This window comes from Otolemur garnettii, unplaced genomic scaffold (genome assembly GCF_000181295.1).
Source record: "Otolemur garnettii isolate 467f Iridium unplaced genomic scaffold, OtoGar3 scaffold00007, whole genome shotgun sequence".
Lineage (NCBI taxonomy): Eukaryota > Metazoa > Chordata > Mammalia > Primates > Galagidae > Otolemur > Otolemur garnettii.
The window spans coordinates 21,207,158-21,231,055 of record NW_003852402.1 but is presented as its reverse complement, the minus strand read 5'-3'; the positions used below and the strand labels follow the sequence as shown (position 1 = coordinate 21,231,055).

General features: G+C 39.6%; 1 protein-coding gene across 6 annotated transcripts in view; it reads right to left on the bottom strand.

Moving 5' to 3' along the window:
• The window catches only part of ANKS1B (ankyrin repeat and sterile alpha motif domain containing 1B), a 1,028,517-nt gene that overhangs the window by 469,589 nt on the left and 535,030 nt on the right, over window positions 1–23,898 (bottom strand). For 5 of the 6 annotated variants that reach the window (XM_023509216.1, XM_023509217.1, XM_012801222.2 and 2 more), the window contains exons 13-14: window positions 5,034–5,623; window positions 2,978–3,050 (exon numbers count right to left, since the gene is read on the bottom strand). In XM_023509216.1, coding sequence (XP_023364984.1) covers window positions 2,978–3,050; window positions 5,034–5,623 — 663 coding nt within the window. The remainder of the gene's footprint in view (window positions 1–2,977; window positions 3,051–5,033; window positions 5,624–23,898) is intronic. The other variant, XM_012801223.2, reaches the window with a different exon arrangement.

The following is a 23,898-nucleotide window of genomic DNA, read 5'->3' as shown; positions in this document are numbered from 1 at the left end:
TGGACAGCTGAGGTTGCTGGATAAGTTTCAAACTACTATGTAATTGCTGAGGAAATTATAAGAAAAAAGAGAGGAAACTGATTTCTATGAGTGAAACTGTCAGATAAATTCATAGAGACCATTCAGAAGTGAAAATGAGAGGGTCCCAAATCTTTTCCTGGTTCAATAAATATTTCATTTGTAAAATACCTGACACCAGGCTGGGTGCCTGTAGCTCAGTGGTTAGGGCACCAACCACATGGTCTGGGGCTGGCAGGTTCAAACCCGGCCTGGGCCTGCTAAACAAAAAGAAATTAGCCAGCGCTTGTGGCAGGCATCTGTAGTCTCAGCTACTAGGGACTGTAATCCCAGCTACTAGGGAGGCTGAGGCCAAAGAATCCCTTGAGCCTGAGAGTTTGAGGTTGCTATGAGCTATAACGCCATGGCACTCTATCGAGGGTGGCAAAGTGAGACTCTGTCTCAATTAAAAAAAACAAAAACAAAAACAAAAAAACCTGACATAGAGAATGTGCAGGTGGAGAAGGGCAAACAAAATCACTAAAACAAAATGAGCAAGAGCGTTCATAATGTAATACTGATCCTTGGTCCTTCATCTTTATTGCTTATGATTTTCTTCCCCCAATCAGCTTCTGAGATGCTTTACGGTTTTAAGCAACAGACCTCACAGATGCTCATAGAACTACGTAGCCCTGTTGAAGCCAGGCAGAGCACCTGAGTTACGGGCCTTACAAAGCAACCTTGGAGGTAAACCCCACACGCTAGGCAAAGTAGCCTTTCCTCTCATTCATTCTAAATTTACCTCCCATTGTGGCTTCTTGGCCTTTTGGCTAAGATCAAGTGTAATTTACCTCCCATTAATTTCATGACACGTCCCTTCCCCACTGTCACACAAAAAGAGAATACTCAGACTTCGTCACACAGCACTTAGATCACATACACATTTTTCTCTTTTCTTTGCCAGGGTACCTGACATTCCGTGCTCTCTTTTAGTAACTGCTCTTCTCTGGTACCAGTTAACTGGTTGGTTTGTTACAATCTGTATTACAATGGATGTCACAAAAAATTCCAAGAAACACGCCAAATTTAACATTAAGCCTGTGAAAATAGCTGACATCACAAAGCTCATAGAGAAAAGGCTTCTGTGTATTTATCTTGGTAGAGCACAGTGTTGAATGCAACGTCTCCCTCATGGGAGGACAGAGGGAAGGCAAGGGCAAAATTTAATACATGTCCCACGTGTCCGACTTGTTCATATACGCCATTGCACTCTCTACAATGACCTTATCCCAGTATCTCTACTTCCGCCAGTTGGGGAAACCAAGTTGCCTAAGATTAAGCAATCAGTAATCCCTTGCAGAGCTCAGATCTGTATTTGTGTCTGTCTGACTTTTTATGTCACTGTGTGATTTCCCAACCATCCTCCATACCCAAAATATCATTTGCGGAATGCCACCTTCGTGGGCTTGTTGAGTGACTGTAGAGTTAAATCTACCCTTGAGAGGGAAAGGGCTGCAGAGAAACCATAATTTACAACTGGCCTAATTGCTGATTGGCATGCTACGTGTCATGGTCAGTCACTCACTTAGTACATAATCAGTGTGTAATTAAGGGGAAAAACTTAAGGCACACACAGAGCCAGTCTTTGTTAATAATAGTGATTCTTTCAGGACTGAGTCTCCACTTGCATTTTTGTTATCATTGTAGAAAAATGATAAATACAGGCAGCAGGCAGGATGGCCACGTCAGAGGTAGAGAGAATTAAAGGGAAATTATGGGCAGATTTGTCCCTAAAAGGCCCTAAAAGGGAACTTCGACTGAGTGGCATTTGTAAGATTTATTCTGGCTCTTGCTGCCCGTAGCTCAGTGGTTAGGGTGCTGGTCACATGCACTGGGGCTGGTGGGTTTGAACCCAGCTGGAACCTGCTAAAAAAAAAATTGCCACGTTGTGGTCACTTGGAGCCCTTGTTTTAAAGGAGAATTATTGGGGTTCACCCCTGGAAATGCTGATTAGTATGTAGCACAGGGCCCAGGAATCGTCATTTTTCACCCTTGCTGGAAGTGATTCTGATGCAGATGGTCAGTGGGCCACATTTTGAGGAACACTACCTCATGTTAGCAGTCGTAATGATGCAGGTAGTTAATTTGGTTTTGCCTCAAAAGAAAATGGCAAGGATGGTGAGATCCAGGGCCCTTTCTTAATTTTTCAAATATGTCAACTGAAAACATGAAAACAACCAGACCTTTTGGGTTGAGGGGTGTGTGTGTTTGTCATGGAATCCACACATCGACTGCACCTGCTTTACCTGAAGTGGTTATACTGTAGGTCCAGCTGTTGGAGCTTCTGGTAGACCCTGTGTCACTCATGAAATAATCAAATGTCCCTGGACCCACTACAAGACTCCAACAAGAAAAAAACTGAGTAGACCAGAAACTGATAAGAGCTTTCCCTCTGAGCTTTAGTCAGAGAGAAGAAAATAACTCTGAGTAATGGTAATATATTAATAACTACCAAACCAACTATTTGTAGGACACTCTGCTAGGTACCATGGGATACCTGAAGGAGATTAACACACAGTTTTTGCCCAACTGGAGCTTACAACTTAGCAGAAGTTGGTAATCTCTTTGGTTAGATGAATGGACTTTTTCACTGAATGAGAAATCATAGTATATTAAGTCATCCAATTCTACAACACTTTGAAATGTGTCATACTGAGCTGTACATAAAGCTGAAACTTCATTAATATCCTATTAAGTGGCACAATAAAATAGCATGAGATAAAAATCGCTCAATTTGCTGCATCAATATTCTTCTAATTGATATGCTTACAGATCATTGTTGTCAGGACTCAGAGTAGAAGGAAATAATTTGTAGTCCCTATTATTATGACAAAATATAAAATCATCTAAAGATTCCTATCATTATTGGCTATCTCTTAAGCACATTTATTCACTGTAAGGTAGAGGAAGGTTTTCTTACTTGTGATTTCACCATTCATCTCTTTAAGTTCACTGTTGATCCCAACATCAATGGAACTCATAATTTTGTCAATCTGTGAGAAACAAAAATCATGTAGGTGGGTTATTACACTGACTTCGAATGTTGCATTTTAAAATGACTTTCAAATGCCAGAATAGTCCATATTCTTGCTGTTGTGACCACAGCAATTCCACAATTAAGAGAGTGATAGGGAAGGACTTAAAGGGAGCAAAAATCTTTTGGACTGTTTTTTTCTTTTTAATTTAAATTACGATCCCTTCTCTTAAACTTTCAAAAGTAGCTTGACTTTTCTTTGTATTTCTTTTGTATTTGGATGGGGTGGTAGAATCTAGGAACTATGTGTTCTTTAAATCAGAAGGGTCTCAGGACAAGGTCAGGTGACAAAGTATATGCCATCTGGCATCCTCCTGCTGCTGCTGGAGAGCAGGCTTCCCACCTGACTGGTAAAGAGTGGGTTTCAGGCTGAGGGTGCAACCACTGGAGATGAGTTCTACTTAAACAATTTGGCCAGATACAAGGTGACTAGTGGCATCCATGCACGAGAATCTAGGCACAGACATAGTTCTAAGAGAAAAGTTAAATTTTAACTAATCTTGCCTCCAAAAAAGGATTTCAGACGTTATTCACAGAATTAAAAAACATAAGGAATGATATACTTGACAAAGCTACCCATCTATGTACTAGTATGGAATTTATAGGAAGATATGACTGTCTAAGCTACAGCCATTCATGGTTTAATTCCTTTTCTAAGTTTAGCAACGTAAATAAATATGATGGCAGATTCCAGAAAGGACCATGTGCATTACTTAAATATTCCACTTTCCTGACCCTGAAACAAATGCAGAGATATTAAGAGATTTTCCCAAATAGCTTAATTCAGAATGTGCCTTTCAGAACCATATGCATTTCTAGTTCTCAGAATACTAGGGTGACCTCTTGTGCTTTAAAACCTAATCCAGGCCGGGTGTGGTGGCTTACACCTGTAATCCTAGCACTCAGGGAGGTGGTGGTGGGAGGATCCTTTGAGCTCAGGAGTTTGAAACGAGTCTGAGGAAGAGCCAGATGCTGTCCCTAGTAAAAATAGAAAGAATTAGCTGGAAATCATGGTGGGCACCTGTAGTCCCAGCTACTTGGAAGCTAAGGCAGGAAGATCACTTTAACCCAGGAGTCTGAGGTTGCTAGGCTGATACCAGGGAACTCTATCCTGGGGCAACAGAGTGAGACTACATCTCAAAAAACAAACAAATAAATCAAAACCTAATCCAGCTGGTAGAGTCTTTTGAAGACAAAATGTAATGAACTGGAATAATATACCAAGAGGAATTATAGCCCATTCTTTGCAGAAATTCAAGAAAAAGCCAAGAAACTTTATTATTTTATGATGTAATCCTCCTTAGGGACAAAGGATAATATTTCACAACCTTATGAGGAATCTTCCTTTCTGAATAATGCTATAAAATTAAACTTTGTCTTTACGTAGAATTTAAAGTGGTGTTACTTGACCCCCAAACTTTTTATTTCTCTTTAATGCTTCCCTGACAGTTACATACGGGAATACCAAGTGGTGAGTGTTTATTGTATGGTGCTTGGAGAAGAGCCAGGACCACGCTGTTTACCATTAAGGTTAAGATTCTAAGGAGCTCTTCTGAAAATATAAGATACTTAAAAGAAAGGAGACGAGCTAACAAAGAGTTTAGCAAATAGCAAATGACACAGAGCAAAATACCAAGCTTTTTCTCAATCTGTCAGCTACAGTGCTTGCTAGGACAAGATGTGAACATTCTCTCATGCCTCATAGCTAGTTATTACTTCTGCTTGACATCCATTTCTATGGAAACAATAGATTAATCCACGTGGGGAACTGTTGTTTTTATACTTGCTGTGAAATTACCATGTATTACCCATAGAACCTTTCCATTCCAGTTGGAGCTGTGTGTGTTTATTTTTTTCCCTCTAAAAGGCTAAATATCCTTCTCCCAAACCTCTCTTGACTCCAAAGCCTTCTATAAAGACCAGCAAAAAGAACAAAGCTTACTTCTTCCCATTCGGATGTGAAGGATGGTGTTCTTTCAGAATTCCCTTTAGAACTGTGTTCAGCCGTTGAAGCTTCACTCCAGTTAACTCTTGAGGTTTTCTCATTGGAAGGGTAGGCAATGAGATCGGAATCAGATTTAGAGACATTTTTTGATAAATGCATGTCGATCAAGGCCTTAGGCAATGACCTTATTCTCCCCAGAGTACAGGCTCGCTCCACAAATCCTCCTGTGTTCATAACCCACTGGTCCCCATTCCGGGATCCACTCCTGGTTGATCTGGTGCCAACAATGGTATGGTTTTCCAATTGGTTGGTTCTTTTATGAAAAATTGTCCTACTGACCACTTTGGGTTTAATTTTCTTTACCAAGGGTTCAGACTTATTTTCTACTGGAGACTTCTTGAAGGGCAGAGGACTGCTTGCCAAACTGATTTCGTTTTGTTCTTCTTCACATTTTTCTCTTTTCCCATAGAGATGAAAGGGATTTTCAGGGGATTCACAGGCTGGAGAGGATCCATGAAGGAGGCCCGCAAATTGCCCAGGATCATATTCTTTGGGGGGATCACTGTCCTCCTGTTGAGCGAGGTCATCTGCAAAAGGGAGGAAAGGTTGTCAGGATGCATGTTTATAAAGGACTCTGGAAGCCAGGATATGATAGAAGTGTCCTTACAAACTCATGCGATAGCCAGATATTTGATTTGTGGCTACATAGCAATGCCTTCACTTTGTGAAATACCCATGAGCCTTCAGTGCTATGTATAAAGTGAGTGTATGCGTGGGTGAAAATCAAACCTTCCTGATAAAACTGAGGGTTCATTTCAAAGGTATGCATGGTATGCATTGTGTATTAATTATTTGTATAATTAATTTTGTATAAATTTGTATTATTTGTATAAATAATTTTGAACACAGGGTGTATTTTTTTAGTGAAGGAACAGAAATGGATTTTTTTGAGGTGGAACCCTCACTTTCAAACCCTCAGTAAATGAATGAATTATCCTTAGTAGGACGTCAAACAAGTATCAAGATCATATACAGACATCCCCTGCCCCCACCCCACAAATAAATTAAACACAAAGTCTTGAAAAGAGGTACAATTAGAAGTAATTTAAGTTTCATACTCCTGATGGTATTACTTTAAATATAAAATTAGTAATAAATCTACAGAGATTATATGATTTAGACAAAAAGGATTTGCTCAGGCTCGACACAGGCAAACAATGCGATCCACAATATCATTAAGAAGTCAGACTCTTTTTACAGGAAACTGATGTTGAGCTATTAACACAAAGCTATCTTTTTCTTTCTTCTTTGAGATAGCATTAGTTATTTTCTAATTTCTTCACATCTTTGGAAATGTAATGCAGAAAGGAAACCAAAGAATGATCATTTTTATTGCTTTAGGAGTTTTGTTTCCCTAAGATAAAACATACATTTTCTCTGAGATTTAAAATGTACCATGCTTTTATATGACTTAATATTTTGAAAATTATACTGTGTATAAACCTGGCCAAAGAATTTTGCAAAGGCAGCAAGTTTTCTTTTTTCAGTGGCCATTTTAACTCCTACAGATAGCTAAATATTTGCCAAGCTCAAAAGCTAAATTACTCTTGTGAAGAAGTATAACCAGTGTGGTATATAATCACAAAAAGTTCAAGGTTGATTTGCTGATTCATACTTTAGAGAGGTTAATTACTATCATAAACATCAAACAATAGTATTTTTAGAAATTAACAAGTAACATATAATGAGTATGTACTGTTTACTAGTCATTGAATTGGGAATTATATTAATATTATCTCATTTGATCCTCATAACAATCCTGCAATGATTTTGATTATTAAGAATAATGATGACTTTCAGATGGAAAGTGATATGGACAGAAATTTGAATTCTCATACATAAAAAATGGCAACCATAATAAGTCTCATCAGACATTTTCCCAGAGGATGCTACAGACAAATCTACACTTTGTAGTATAGATTAGCCCCTGATCTCTACAGGGCTCTGTCTCCAGGGAGTCGGTAAAAGCAAGGTATTCCCAGCTTCAGGTACCCCCAGATCTCACCCTGGTTCTTACTTGGCCTTTTCCAAGAGATGATATCCCCCTGCCCAGACCTATCATGCCATCATCCTGAGATGGAAGAAAGAAAAATGACAGGGAGAGAGATCTAAGAGATACCAACACAAAAGCACGACAGTTTCACCCAGTAAGTACTATCATACTCAAGGCTCCATCTCTCTATAAAGTGGTTGTGCTACATCCTGATGACGCCATGTTGTCTTCCTGTCACAACAAAAGTCCTTCTTGGGGTAGAATACTGAATGGATGGTGGGAAAGTGTAGCTCTGAAATTTCTCTTGAGACTAGAACTTATCACTTACTATATCCATTTTTTAGAAGTCAAAATTAACACTTAGAGGACTTAAATTGCTGACATTTCCCCACCTAGTAAATGATTAAGTTGAGGTTCGGATTAAAGTATATCAGATTCTTACACATTGGCCTGGAAAATATGTGCATTAATATTACTATTAGGATTAAAAAATAATCTGGGGTTGGGTTTACCCTGAGGATAAGCATGCAGGGTCTTTGTGGGGAAGGGACATATTTTTTGTGTTGATGACTATTCCTAGAATTTGGGAAAAGTAGACTAGAAGCATCAGAATTATTTGTTTTTCTCTGTTTTCTTCTTGGAGATAAGCTAATATTAAGAGAAAATAAGGAATAAGGTCTGGCATTCCGCTCCAATTTATTTCATCTTTTTTTGTTTGTTCTGTTTTGAGACAGAGTCTCACTTTGTCGCCCTGGGTACAGTGCCGTAGCATCATAGCTCACAGTAACCCCAAACTCTTGGGCTCAACCTATCTTCTTGCTTTTAGAGATGGGGTCTTGCTCTTGCTCAGGCTGGTCTTAAGCTCCTGAGCTCATGCAATCCACCTGCCTCAGCCTCCCAGAGTGCTATGATTAAAGGCATGAGCCTCCACACCCAGCCCCTTATTCTCTCTTTTAGCTTCCTAGGGTACTTGGATCCTCAAAAGTACTTTCCAACATAAGCAGGTTGGTACACTGCAGCAGTAATGGTGAGTGATATAGTAGGAAGAGAGAATTCTGAAACAAGAAAGTTCAAAATTTTATTTTGAAAGTTCTAAAGAAAGCAACCGAAAAGTGCCAGCCTATTGTAGGAAAAAGATACATCTAGGTAAATCTTAGTCAAAGGGTTTCTGACCATTTTCCTTATCTAGAATAATGAGAATTTTAGGGGCGTAATATTATTCAAAGTGTTCAGTGAATATTATCGTTAGGTTACCATCCTCTCACTGGTTTGAAAATGACTATTTATTACAATCCCTAAACGCTTTCTATTGTCCAAATCCTCTAGTCACAAATAGTCACTTCTCTAAGTAAAACAACTTACTTATTAGCTTATAAAGCTGAGTTTTTTGAAAAAGAGTTTTTAGTATTGGGATAGTTGGCAACATTTGCCAAGAGTGGAGAAAAGACAAATATTGCTTGCTGATTTCAGTGGCCAAATTCTACACTGGATCTTAGCTAAAAGGCCTAGAAGAGATCAGTGGCCAAGATCTAAAGATTACTCACATCAAGGAAGATAGTTGATACAAAAACTTCCTGAAAAATCCGTGAGGTGGATTAATTACAGCAACGGCTCCCTGTAGACACAACCCTCCTGGCGTCCAGTCCTCCCACCCTGATTCCCAGCATGGCCATGTGCCTTGTGCTGCTCAATCGGATGGAAGCAAACCTGGGACAAGTCAAGATTGAGAAGCACTTGCTCTTTATCCTTGTTCTTTTCTTGCTCTTGGAACCTCACCACCATGGGAACAAGCCACACTGGCCTGCTGGATGATGAAATGGCATATTTCCCAGCTGTTTTAAAATGTTTTTGTAAGCTGGCAAGGTGGCTCTGCCTGTAATCTTAGCACTCTGGGAGGCTAAGGCAGGTGAATTGCTTGAGCTCAGGACCTGAAGACCAGTCTGAGCAAGAGTGAGACCCCATCTCTAAAAATAGCCAGGCATTGTGGTGGGCGCCTATAGTCCAAGCTACTTGGGAGGCTGAGGCAAGAGGATCCCTTGAGCCCAAGAGTTTGAGGTTGCTGTGAGCCACAGCACTCTACTCAGGGCAACAAAGACTCGGTCTCAAATAAACAAACAAACAAATAAATAAGTATAATGCAGGTTGTATTATTTTTCAGGTGTGGTGAAAGCAATAGATCAGGAGATAATTGCCTTTGAAAAGACAGACTGGAGACTCATTGATCTAAGAGTAGGAATTATAATTATAAATGACATGACTTTATAGTGATTAAGTATATTAACAGTTCCATGTTTAACCTTTGCACATAATCTTTGAAAAAAATAATCGTACATATTTATCCTAATCTTTAAAAAAAATTTACAAAATAAAAGGATAAAGGTACTGAAATTAGATTTCCTGGGCAATACTAGAAATCTCTATGGCTAAAAAATGGTCACAAAGAGGGAGGAAACTACAAAATGAGAACTGTAAGAATCTGAAATGAAATATATTCAATAAAATGTAGCAAACAAACAAACAAACAAAAAGAGCAGGGGAAGGCCACAGTGGGGTGGGGGTGGGGTACACGGGAGCTCCAGCCTCAGTCAGGAGGCAGGTGGAGTGAGGAAATTGTGAGTAAAGAGCCTTTATGGTAATTTCCATGGTAAGGAATAAGCAAAGCAGGAACAAGCAGTTTTAGGACTGGCTAGTTTGAAAAATTTCAGCAGAGCTGGGGTGTAGGGCCTGAATCTACTTATTGGGCTCCTGGCCCTGGGGTCACTAGGGCAGGTGAATGAATAGTGGCCTAGCTTGGGAGAGCTAGATAAAGGAGGTGTCTGGGGGACTGGGGTAAGGACAGGTTGTTTTGTGTATGAAAAGCACGCTCCCAGGTGAGTAGTTCACTATCTCTAGGCCTTAGCCCTGTGAGGGACAGGCCCTTGGGGTCAGCGAGGCTCCTAAGATATCAAAACATAAAAATAAAAACAAACAAATAAACAAAACAGGGAATAAAAAGACCCACCAACCCAACCAACAGCCAGCCAACTTCCACACATGTGAGTCTTTCCAGGACCAACACACCCTGGGCCAATTAGCCAACTGAGCACAGGTGCAGTAAGTAGCAAGCAGAGTGAAGATGAGCTGAGGCTGGCCAGAACCAAAAGAAAACACCCACCTCTTGGCAACTGTGAATTAAGCTGCAATAAACATTCTAGTGCAAATATCCCTGTGGTAAAATGATTTTGTTTCTTTTGTGTAGAGCTGAAACACATTTTTCTTAATAAAGTATCATAAGAATGGAAAAACAAGTATCCAAAGTATTCAATACTAATATGAAAGCAATATATAAACAATCACAGGCCCACACCAAACACCTGTAAAACACCTGTACATTCCAGCAAGGGGAAGGAGGAGGGAGGGAAAGGGAAGGAAGGCGGGGAATTGGCGAGTTCTCACCTAATGTGCACCATGTAGGGGTAAACAGCACACCCCCAGGTTGAAGGGCTCAACTACAATTTGAACTTTACCTTAGAAATGAAAACAATGTAACCTAAACATTTATACTCTGGTATTAATCTGAAATTTCAAAAACAGAAGGAAACACCTCCCAGAATCATGTGCTAAATTAACAGCCGATATCATAAGTCATGGTGTTTGAGATGTTTTGATACATGACAATACACAACTAATTTAATCTATATCCCAAGTTTTAAAGAATTAATTAATATATTTTTCAAAATGAATTCTGGCCCTGTGTGTATTTCCACATCTGGAAAATAAGGATAATAATACAATCTACCTCAAAGCGTTGTTAAAATTAATGAAATAATAGAAATATATTAGTCCAATCAGGCTGATTTGATCGTAAAACTGGCTTATAAAGAAGAGGAATTTTTTTCTGTGGATTAGTCCAACCAGGCGGATATGGTAAGATACATAAAACTGGGTGGCTTAGAATGAATAGTTTATTTCTCATAGTTCTAGAGACAGAGAAGTGAGAATCCAGACACCAGCAGATTCAGTATCAAGAGAGGGCTAATTTTATGGTTCATAAATGGTGCCACTTTGCTTATGTCCTCACGTGATGGGAAGGGTGAAGGAGCTCTCTGGGGTCACACTGTCTCTGCCTTCAGGACCTAAGGACCTCTCAAAGTCCCCCTTCCTAATACTATCATCTTGGGTGATTGGGATGTAGGAGTTCAACATATGAATTTGGGGGGACATAAATATTTGGACCACAGCAAGAACCAAAGCTGTTAGAAAAATTTCAATTTCATAGAACACACAAAATATTATTATTTTGACAGTAATCTTTAGTCTTGAGGATTTCATTTTTACAAAGAACTGTAGTAATACTGAGCCTATCAGACACTCTATAAAAATTGTTTTGACACGGTAATCATGTGGGGTGTACTCTTTTTTTTCAACTTGTACATTTTTACAAAGTATACTTTGGAAAAGAGTTTTTGTGTTTTCTTACTGTTCCTTTAGATAAAACTGAGGCAAAATATATAGATTAAATTATTTTCATAACTTGTCTAATTTAATTTCACACTTCTCTTTTGATAAGCAAATATTTCATGCCAAGGTACAGAACTAAATAGGTGTGAATTTCTATCTGATAGCTATTAAGAACATCATTAGCATTTCAAAGAAATGTCAGAGTACATATCCCAGGAGTAAGCAGTTCAGTCTCTTTTTATCCCTCTTTGCCTGATTGTCACTACCTATATAAACACCTAAATAACAACAAAACTCAACATTTCACGTCAGAATGAAGACCAATTATTGAAAACAAATGACTTTTCATTATAGATCATAATTTTTGTCTATTGGGTCACTGCATCTGCTTTAGGAAACCAAAATTTACTCCATTTTCAGGGATTCTAGTGCTGTTGTCAATATTAGTAGAAATGGTAAAATCATTTCACAAGTATGTATAAAACACTTCCCATATACCAGGTGGCAAAATTTCAGCAGTGCCAAAGGCAATGTTCTGTTTTCATGGTGCTTACATTTTAGCAGAAGAGACAGTCACATGCAAATAATAAAATAGAATAATTTCTGATAATGGGATGTTCTATGAAGAAAATAAAGCCAAGTAATGAGACAGGGAGGAAGGGAAGATGCCTCAAGGGCATTAGGGAGTGTCTTCCTGAGGAGCTGATGTTGCACGGATATAGGATTGAGCATTCAAAGTTTTGAGGGAAGATTATTGCTAGGTGGAAGGAAGAGAGATGAAAAGGCCCCGAGGCCATTATGAACAATGGGAAACCAGTGTGTCTTTAGCAGAGTGGGGAGGGATGGGTGTAATGGTTGGTGATCAAACCGGAGATGAAGGTAGGGGTAGGGCTGGCATGATCTGATGTCCAAAGATCACCTGGTATTTCCGATGGCAAGAACATGACAATGGCATGGTGCTCTTTTCAAATTAATCACCCCCAAATTGCATCATAAAAACAATACATGAGATGGTAAAAGAATAAAATAGGCACAATTGTGAAAGAAAAAAAAAACCTGTAGGTAGTATCTTCAAGAGTGCTAAGTATCAAGGAATCTCCACAGTGTTGGAAAATGAGTGGGAACAGCCAAATAATGTCATAGCCACAGAATCCAGAACTCCGTCAAAGGGGAATTTGATGGAGACTACAAGTCACGCAACCAGTCATGGTCATTAGATACCGATTCCCAAAATGAGAAGGTCCTACCTTAACTAAAGCAAGATGCTGGGCAATAGAATAAGAGAAAAACCAGCAGACCTTGAAAAAAAAAATCCTACAAGAAAGACAACAGGAAGAAGTAGCATAGGCTCTTGGGAATCTCAGCAATATCCAATATGTACCTACTTCTAGTAGGCTAGAGATTTACTCCAGAGAAAGGCTTTTGGGAGCAGAATGCAAATGGAACAGGGTAAAAACACCTGAGATGTGAGGAAGAAAAACACTTCATACATTGGGCCAGGGGTTGGCATGCATGGCTGTTGTACAGTGGAGAGAGATGGGACGGGAGAGTACAGTGTTCAGATGTGAGAGCATTGCTTGCGAAGGCAAGGTGCACAGGTAGCAGCAGGAAAGCCCTGATGAACTGAGCGGAGAAGGACCCATGTTTCTTAACACTGCATAGTAACGATGAGGGAGAGAGTCCTTCAGCCTCTAAGTAAGGAAAATTACTGTGGCTCATCCTCACCTTCACAAGAGAACCTCTTTCTACTAGTCAAGGGTGTCCCTTCTCATTAAACATGGGCCACAAAATAGGATTCAGATAGGACCCCATTTAAAGCTGTTGCAAGAAAAAGAGATGGAAATTAATATCTAATAGTTAGTAAAACTGGACCAAGAAAAGGCCTCAAAGAATTTGAAAAGTGTGACCTCAAATTTCAAAACTAGTTGAAAGAAATTAAAAAAGAACAGTTGAAGCTCTGAAAGAATAAGCCAAATGCTAAGGAAAGCAGTTCAGACGTGAGATGGCTGGCCCTGCCCTTTCTTCTAATCCTGTCACTTTGTGAGCAATTCAGTCCTGATGTCATTGGCTGGGGAAGAGAGAGATAGTGTTCACACTGAAGTGGGCAGAGGGTCTGCAGAGGTCTAGAGGAGGGAATCAGAGCTGCAGGAGTGTAATAGTAGAGTCCATATTTGGGACAACCCAGGGTGGCACGTTAGGAGGAGTCCACATGGGGGAGTCACCCAACATGGTAAGTCAGAGAGGCAGGGTGGGGTGAGAGGAGAACCCATGCAGGGGGAATGGGCTGGCCAGAGTCAGAAAGGAGCGAAGCAAGGAGGATATCCCTGTCAAGGGTCAGCACAGGGTGTCAGAACACAGGGGGAAGAAGGAATCCGCTCCTAGTCCACCATCTAAACCCTAAAACTGCTTCGGTAATTGCGTCCAGAAGAGGGGATTGTTCACCTATGGAGTGGCCTGGCATGAGATGTCAGTTTTAGTTGACTCATGATTTTTTCTGTAAAATTCTGTTACATATATGCATATCACATGGTGTTTATTACATATACTTTCAATGCATGCATATTTACAGTTTTTATATTTTCCTGGTTAACTGAAACTGGTACTGTTTCATAATGATCCTCCATATCCTTAGTGATGCCTTCAGTGTTAAAGTCTATTTGGCCTGAAGGTAATATGTCGGTAGCTACCCCAGGGTTCCTTTCACTAATATTTCTCAGGTGTAACTGCTTTCACCTTTTTATTTTTTGTGTGCACCCTTAGGTATAGATGTATTTATTATAAGGAACATAAAGATAGATCTTGTTTTCTTTGTACCTCACCATCTCTTCCTTTTAACTGGTGAGGTTAGCTTAGTGATCTTTGCACACTCCATGACTGGCCCAGCAGGGATGACGTGGAGGTGGCTATAGCACCTGGTGCCCTGGACCTGAGAGGTCAGAATGGCATTAGTTGCAATAACCCAGGAACAGAAGCCACCAGGCCCCTTCTGCTCCTACTCCTGGAGACATGTTGCCACACAGACTCCAAGTCTCTACCCCAAGACTCTAGCACTGTAGTGGGGCCCATGGCTCCACTCCGGAGGCTCCAACATTTCCCCTCAGCCCCGAGGCTCCCAGATCAGTCTAGAGGTCTGTGGTGGCAGCGGGGACCCCCTCATAGCTCAGGCTGCAGTGCCTGTGAGGGAATGAGGAGAGCGTGGAGCCCTAGGGCCCTCTCCTCCTGTCCTTCCCCCAGACATCTTCTGATCCTGCAGAATGGCTCATCCTCCCACCTTCCCCTTCACTCTGAATGTTCCCTGTCATCACTTCTTTGGTGACTCATAAAGCTCTTCCAAGAAGGCCTATCCCCAGGTGGACAGCCAGCTGCCCCTCCTTGACAGCAGTACACACTGGCAGCTTCTAGTCCACCATCTTAACCCTAAAACTGCTTCAGTAATTTTTTAGAGTGTCAATTACTCTATGATATTTAGTGAAAAAAGAGGGTACCTAGAAAGTAATCACAGAGTGTGCTTTCTATAGAAATCCGATATCAACTTCATTTGACTAAAGATAACAGGGAGATAAACGTTCCTAATGTATACCGTCAATATTTCTCAACGAGCTTTTAGGAGGGTGCTGGGTCTTATTTAGGGTGACCAGACGTCCCGCTTTTGGCGGGACAGTCCCGTTTAACAATTTGTCCCCCATCCCGCTGAGTTTTTAAAAAGTCCCGATTTTTGGAAAGAATGTACGAATAGGTGGGAGAACAGGAAGGGAATATACAGTTTTCAGCTGCCATGTGGCTATTTCGCCAGAATATGAGTTTTATCTTATTTTTGTTAATTTTATAATGTTAAACTGTAATAATAACAAATAATTGCTGAGAAGTGATTGTCGAGAACTGCTTATCAAAGTTTGCATTGTTGTCAGGCCCTGCCCTGCCCCCGCCCCGCCCCTGCCCTGCCCCCACCCCCCTGCCATGTTGTCCTGCTTTACAAATGTTAAAATCTGGTCACCCTAGTCTTATTAGAAATATCAGGGAGAAATATTATCTAGCTGGGTTTTTGTAATGTATAATATCAACTTATATATGAACCTTATTATAGTTTATTTATCTGCTTTTCCCAGTCCTGGAGCTCGTGGCTAGTCTGTCTTTCCAACTCACCTATGTGTTGAGATTAAGAGCATGAGTCACACAAATCACCACCACAGAGGCAACTAGATAGGACGGGCATTCCCTGAATTCCTCAAGGTCAAACATCAACTGAAGTTTCCCAATGTGTGTAAAAATAATTTAAATAAACTCTAATGCCTTGGAAGAGAATTACAAAGGCTAAGAATCCCGCAGTTAGAGAAACCAACACTTCTTGTGCGCCTTCTTTGTTCAAGGTCGTCCTATCTCATTTAATCCTCACATCAGCCTCTGAGGCAGGTGTTATTATGACATTTGCGCTGATGAGGAATCACACAGCTAACAAATAGAAGAGCCAGTAGGAGATACAAACCCAGCGAGTCCACAGTTTGCATGTCTCTAATACATGACAAGGCTTGGTGTTGATGGCTTACCCCAGAAGGTCCTCCAGCCTCAGTGCAGTGCACCTCCCCTGGGGTGTCCTACTGAATATCACTGGAGTTTGAAAAGTACCCACTGGGCCTCTTCCAGGGATCAGCAGTGACCTCTGGGTATTTATTCTAACTTCACAATCAGCCTAAAGACAGTTGCTGTTTGTAGATGCTGAATGACGTTGGATGAAGCATATAGTAATATTCTCTCCACTAAACAGCTTAAAATCAGCAGCTGCCTTTCTGAAAATGCATCCAGGTAAGCTCTGTTGTTTCCTGGTCTATTAGCCCTATACTCCGCCAAGCTCAGATTTAATGTAGAAGCCACAGAAGGCTGGAGTTCTGGCAGCATCTGGACCAGAGCAGACCATTCTGCTTGACTCTGATTTCAAACGTTTCTAATCTTTGCTCTTGCTCCCTTTGCTTGATGTAAGAGAGAGGCTATCAGCCAATTTCCCCACCATTTATAGCAAATCCCAAGGCTCCCTCATTTCCAGCTGCTAAGCTGCCTGGGCAGACTGTATTACTAAATTATTGTATCTTTTTGGTAGAGTGCCTGATCTGTGCTGGCATGAGCTTCACATTGAAAGAAGCTCCTGTTGCAAGCAAAGGAAGCTAGCTACATTTGCCCTTCCCACACGCCTCTCCTCTGTTACCCTCAACCATGAAGTTCTTTGTTTCCCATGTATAAGCCAAATTCACAGGGGTAGTTTCTCAGCTATCTCTGAACCCCTAGGGAGTTAAGAGATTTCAAAGGGAGTTCTGTGCTAGGAGTAATTCCCAGAGCCTAGAGCCAGATGAATAAATGGCCTAATGAATAACTATGTTTGGAACCAAGAGGTTCTGTTTCTCTCTCACCAAAATGTATTTCCTTGTAATACTGCAGTCCCTGTAACCATGCATTTTCCCCAAAAGAAGAGATTGTACTGGGGGAAGAGAGGAAAAAGCCCCTTTCATTCAAGTCTGTTATTTTCAATAGTATCGGTCCCCTGGTTCCAATTTATTCTAAAAACTTTCTATTTTTATACTCTCCCAGTGGGTTATGAATGTGAAAAAAAGACTTGTTCAGAAGAAATAAAGTAAACAAAAAAAAAAATAGATCTGTAATCTTTAAATAAAAAAGAAACCCATATTGCAATGTAAAAAGGACAGACATGATTTTTAATTACTTGAAGATGAATAATCACTCTGATTCAATTTTCAAAACATATACTTTGAATCTGGACCCAAAGTCACTCAACTATCCTCAACAAAAGCTCTGAAGATAAGATGCATTCAAATGTATCTGTGAGTTTTCTATTCCTGGAAGCAAGGAGCAGCCTCGATTTTTCTCACATGTATCCCAAGAGACATTACATTTCAAAAAAAAAAAAAAAAGCAGGAGAGTCATCAAAAGTGTAATCCATATTAACAAGACACACCATAGAAAATACACAGAAATATTATAGATAATTTTTTTCTAGCAAGTTGTGTTTTAAACCAACTCTGCTGTTGCTATGGTAAGAAATATGTAATGTAAAACAAAAATCCTCTATAAGGGCTTGAAGCTATAGCCATGGCAACAATGAGTGATGCTCTGCTCTGCTAATGTTTCTATCTGGTCCAGAGAGAAAAATTAGATGTGCTTTAAATGTATGTAAAGCGGCTTAGAAAATCGATCGCTTGTGCTATCTTTCACGTGACCTTTCAACCAATTGAAGACGACATGACAAAAATAGCAGCCCGGGGGGCCTCCACAAAAGGGTTTATATGTTTGCTTTGGTTTTTTCATGATGGTGGAGGCTGGAGAGATCTATTTTAACTGAGATGTTGGTAAATGGCGCATTCACTTAGCAAAACACCACAGAGCAATTTTCAGGTTTGGAGCCGTGATGTAATTTTCTGTGGCTAGGAGAAAGTGGAATGCAATCAACTTGCCATTTCTAACACTTTAACGCAGGAAGGGGAATATTAACTTAAAGTAGGGAAATATGGAAAGTGGTGATCCAGCCCTGCAAAGCAGGTGTCTCCGAAGTCCTAGTGAACTAAGTCCACTCTAAGTAGGTTTTTGTTCCCTATCTGTTGACTGAAACATCTCTTATCAATATCAGCATAGTCTCCACATTGCTAAAATGGGCTTTCCTAACCCTCTATGTACTTGACCTACCAAGCTATACAATTGTTACAGATTATCCCCTCTCCTGGATGAAACGCTTTTCATTTAGTTCCCAAGATAACACACTCTGGTGATTTTCATCCTCTTCACAGGCCGTTTCTTCTCGTTCTCCTTTGATCAATCCTCTTCATGTTCTCAAATGCCCAAGCATTGAAGTACCCCAGGGCTTGGCATACTTGGACCCCATCCCTTTCCTGTTTTCATTTATTCCCTTGCTGGTCTCATCCAGTCTGAGAGCTTCCAATGACAGCTTCCGAGTTTCTATTTTCAACCTGACTTCTCCCAGGAACTCCAGACCAGTGTCTCCAACCGTCTTATGGTCGTCCTGAAGCCCCCTTTCCTCACATGCCTCTTACCCATCACGCTGCAAATCTTGGTGACTCCACCTTTAATCTGCCTCTTTCTTGCCCATCATTTTCCTGCTGGATTATTGTAATCTCCTCCTAACTGTTCTCCCAGGCTCCATTCTTGCAGCTCTCTGGCAATTCTCAACAAAGAAGTCAGAGTTATCCTACTACAGATGAACCAAAGCCTGTTATTTCTCTGCTCAGCACCTCTGTTCACCTGCGAAAAAGCCAAAATCCTTACAATCGCCCATGAGGTCACTTGTGTTCACAGCCCTGTGGACACTTTAACTTGATTCTCCAGCTGAAATTCCTAGACCTCTCCTTTTCACGACTCCCCTCTTGGTATGCTAATGCATTGGGCATTCTTCTGCATCTCAATCTTAATAATTATAGTGACTTCTGCCTGGGACTTTCTTTAGGAAGCCACATGGCCCCCTCCAAAATCATATTTAAGTGTCTATTCCTGATGAGACTTTACTTCATAATTTTCTCAATGAGGCCTGAAGGATTACCCTATTTAAAATAGCAAACAAAGATATTTGTATCAGAATGTTTATTGCAGCCCAATTCATAATTGCTAGGTCATGGGAGAAGCTCAAGTGCCCGTCAACCCACGAATGGATAAACAAACTGTGGTATATGTACACCATGGAATACTATGCAGCCTTAAAGAAAGATGGAGACTTTACATCCTTCATGTTTACATGGATGGAGCTGGAATATGTTCTTCTTAGCAAAGTATCTCAAGAATGGAAGAAAAAGTATCCAATGTACACAGCCCTATTTTGAAACTAATTTATAGCTTTCATAGGAATGTTATAACCTAATGATAGCCTTAGAATATGGGGAGGAGGGAGGGAAAGGGGAGAGTGGTGGGGTCACTTCTATGGTTTATCTTACAAGGGTACAAATGAATCTTTCTAAAAGCAGAGTATGGATGTCGTAACTCAATAACTAAGAAAACGACATGAAGACTATGTTAACCAGTTTGATGAAAGTATTTCAAATTGTATATGAAAACACCACATTGTACCCTGTGATTGCATTAATGTACACAGCTATGATTTAATAAATAAACAATAAAATAGCAAACCATTAATTCTTATCCCCTTCTATGCTTTATATTTTCTTCATGTCACTATCAATATAAAAAATATATATGTTACTTGTTCTTGCTGCACTCTTCCAATTATACATTTTAATTATTTATGCTGCTCTTGGAGGAGAGAGATTTTTGTTCCTTTTTTCCCCATTGCTAATCGGAAGGTTAGAGCAAAGCCTGGAACACAGTAAATAATCAATAAACATTCTTTGACTGACAGAATGAAATAAATACATAGGTATTTGCATATTAAGAAAAATTCTATAGCAATTATACACCTGAATGTTAATAATGGTTTATAATAAGCTATTTAAAAATAAAACAAAACAACCCTTTTTTCTCACTTAGAACATATTTGTTCATTATAGTTATTAGTACAAATACACAAGAGAAGAAAAACACTCATAATTCTAAGACCTAGCAATAATTGTTAGTGACATTTTCATATGTATTATCTTTTGTCTTTTGTTTTTAATGCACATATGTTTTGTCTCAACAAAAATAACTGAGTTTTTCTAACTTTTTAGAAAATTGAAATATCCACCTAAAAAGGAAGACCTGTGTGTTCTAATGGCTCTCTACTATCAATCCCTGAAATATTCAAATAACTGACACATTAGTTCTCGTTTTTCTCTTTTTATGGAGTGTAGTTGGTCTTTTGTAATGATTTATAGAATGTGAGTGTGTGTGTGCGTACAAGTTCATTTAGTCTTTCCTTTTATGTCACAAAAAGCATCTTCAGACATATTTCCTCTGTTTTTAAGAATATCTTTTGACTTCTGTCTTTGTATTGTAAGTTAATAGCTAATACTACTGAGCGCTTGTAGGTGTTAAGTACTTTATATGCATCATCTGATCCATCCCCAAACAACTCTGGGGTATTTTGGTATTCCCATTTCATAGGTGAGGAGCCTAATGTTTAGATGTTACACAACCACCCCAGATTACACAACCACTCAGGGGTGCAGCAGCATATTAACTAGATACTCATCTCCTGGCTACTGAGCCATTTGCATTCCTAAAAATAAGGAAATTAGCATACTTGTTATCTCTATTCCCCAAGCTCCCCACTCATCCCATTGCCCAATTTATATTCAAATAATCTAGGGTTGTAAATAAAGTGTTTATACTATTTTGTTATATATTTCTTCTCTATTAAATGGTTTCCTTTTAGATTTATGCCATGTTACAATCACACTGAAGATAATTATGGGAAAACTTATTTTATGTCTTACCACTTTCATTTTATATTCCAGAATCCTTTATATTTTCCTTTTCTATTCTTGATCATTTTATTATTATTCATCCTTTTATCAACTGAAGTATACCTATGAGCACTTATTTCATAATGGTTGGTTTTTAAAATATATATCTGATGATGACTGACTGTGATCTTGCATACATACCTTGACTGGGCATATACTTCTTGAATCTTGAGTCCTAATTCATTTCCCTAAAAATTCTATAGAAATTTCTCCATTGTCTGTTTTGTTATGTTAATGTCTCTGCCTAGATTCTTACAGGACTTTTCCCTTACCCTTGAAATTATAAAAATTAACAATTTCCCAGTAAAAGTCAGTTTTTGCAGAAATATGGCCACATTCAATAAATCTATGACTTATTATTCAAGGCATTCTTTGGCCCATAAAGGAAAAATAAAAGTTTTCTTCTATTTTATTAATACTTTTACTTTACTATCATGCTCTTACTTCCAAAATCCTTGTCATATGCACATGGGGTCTCTTGGATATTTCCTTTATATTTTCTCTTTCCTCTTATAATTTTTCTTTCACTATATATGGCCTCTGTCTACTGAATGGTTTGAGTTAATCTTGTATTCCACTGACCTGGGTTTCTCACCATTCAATGTACTGTTTGCCTCCATTACAGCTTTGACTTTGACGTGAGTATTATTTGACTACATGGAGCCTTTATCAACCTGTAGTTTCAGTTCTTCATAACTGCATATCCTGCTTTCACACAGCATGAATCTACTGAATACTGTTGTGATCCATTTGACATTGGGGTTTTGGAAAACCCTTTTTCCTAAAGAATAATTTTCTGTCATAGGATGGCATTGTTTTGATCCCTCAGAACAAGACTTCTTTTCTGAGGGATCTCTTAATAACACCCAGCTTTTTTCCACTTGCTCACTCTTGCAGAGAGAGGTCTATTTTGGGGAAATGAGGTGAGTTCTGTTGGAGAGTTTGGGACTCCTCCTTTCCATCTTTAGGATCCAAAAGAAGGAAGAAAGAAAAAGCTTAGATTATGGCCAGTTCTGCCATATTGTACAGCTCCCAGGGCATCCGTGCACATAGGACAGATGTGGCCTGTGCAGTTGTGCATGGTGGTGGCCCCATCACTGCAGTTGTACTTGGTTAGCCCAAGTAGGGCTGTCCAATAGAATATTCTACGATAAGAGAAATGCTCTCTGTCTATGCTGTCCAATATGGCAGCTGTTAGTTACATGTGACTAGCGTGTATTTGTCATGTTGCTGGAGCAAATTAACAACTGAATTTTCAATTTTATTTGATTTTACTTATTTAAATTTTATTTTAAATAATCCAGTATAGTAGCAGCTATATAAATGACAGTATGGGTCTAGAGCAGTGGTTCTCACAATGTGTTTCCCAGACTGACCACATCTGCCTCTCCTGGAAACGTATTAGAAATGCATATTCTTAGGCCCTGCTCTAGAATATTTGGGGGTGGGCCCCAGCAAAGTATGTATTAAGAGACCCTCCATGTGATTCTGCTGCACACTGAGAATTGAGAGCTACTGTTCTCCTGGTCACAAGTTAGGAGAGGATCAGAAATAATGGGCGGTCACAAGAGGGAGTTTGCTCTCTGTTCCAGTGCTGCTTTTCTGTATTTGAGGTGAGCAGCTGAGAGTTAACTGGGGCAGTGTCCTCATTCTTTACTTGTCACACTTGTCCTCATTAAGAACTACCTGTGACAATGTCTCCCCTAAGTGCAGGCCAGGAGCAAGCCTGTCACATGATCCTTGCTGCTGATCTCTGGCAGCTGGTGTGCTTTCCAGTGGGACCAGTAGGGTCAATCCAACTGGACCTCCTCACTGCCCTGTGGGTTCATTACTTCTTGCCTGTAACCTTCTAAGCCTTCCAAGTTCTTCATCTATGAAGAATCATATATCTTGTATGTCTGATTTTTTTCTTTCTTATTTATTTATTTATTTATTTGGCTGGGGCTGGGTTTGAACCCACCACCTTCAGCATACGGGGCTGGCACCCTACCCTTTTGAGCCACAGGCACTGCCCAATTTTTTTCTTTCTTATTAATATATTTGGTCATTTCTGAGGGAATACAGAAGGAATTGTATTAGAGAAATGCATTCAACTCCTGCTTTTCCGAGAAATCCCCGATATCTCTCTCTCTTTCTGTCTCACTTTTCATATGATCCCACAGTACTTTTCACACATATCACTTCATTCAATCCTCCCAACATTCCAGTAACATAGATTTTATTATTCCCATATTTTACAGATATGGAGACTGAAGCATGTATGGTTTAAATGATGTATACAAGAGAAATGGATGAGTATCTGCTTTATATGGGTCCCGAGTAGGTAGAAAATGATGACTAACATTTATTACATCTTTATTTTAGACCACATATTGTATTAAGTGTTTTCTATCTACTGTCTTATGTGAAGTTAAGTGACTTGTCCAACTTATCTACCTAGGTAATAAAACCACTCATCTGTAGGCTGTGGTCTGACTCTAGAGGCTGAGCCCTTACTAGTTGGACTGTATTGGTTTCTCAGCCTGGAGAGTTATCAGATGGTCTGGGCAAAGTAAGGAGTGTCACATGTCAGAGAGATTCTTTCCATCTCATCCTTGACCACACAGTGGGTTGCTTATTTTCTGTACCACTACCAAGTTCAAGACCATAAGGCTGGTAGTTAATAGTAAGAAATCTATTAATCATTGTAATTTTAATCTTTTGCTTATTTTTTCTCATTCTGAATGGAATCCCTGAAAGCAGCGGTTCTCAACCTGTGGATCATGACCCCTTTGCTACATTGGTAATAACATGGCAGTTAGGAAGGCTGAGAACCCTGCCCTAAAGCATGTGAGTCTTAACTTCCACCTCCATTCATTCTGAATATTTATTGCAAATCTGTTGTATGCCAGACACTACACTATGTGCTGATTACAACCTGGGCAGGTTCTTCAGATAAGAGGAATTATATATATATTGT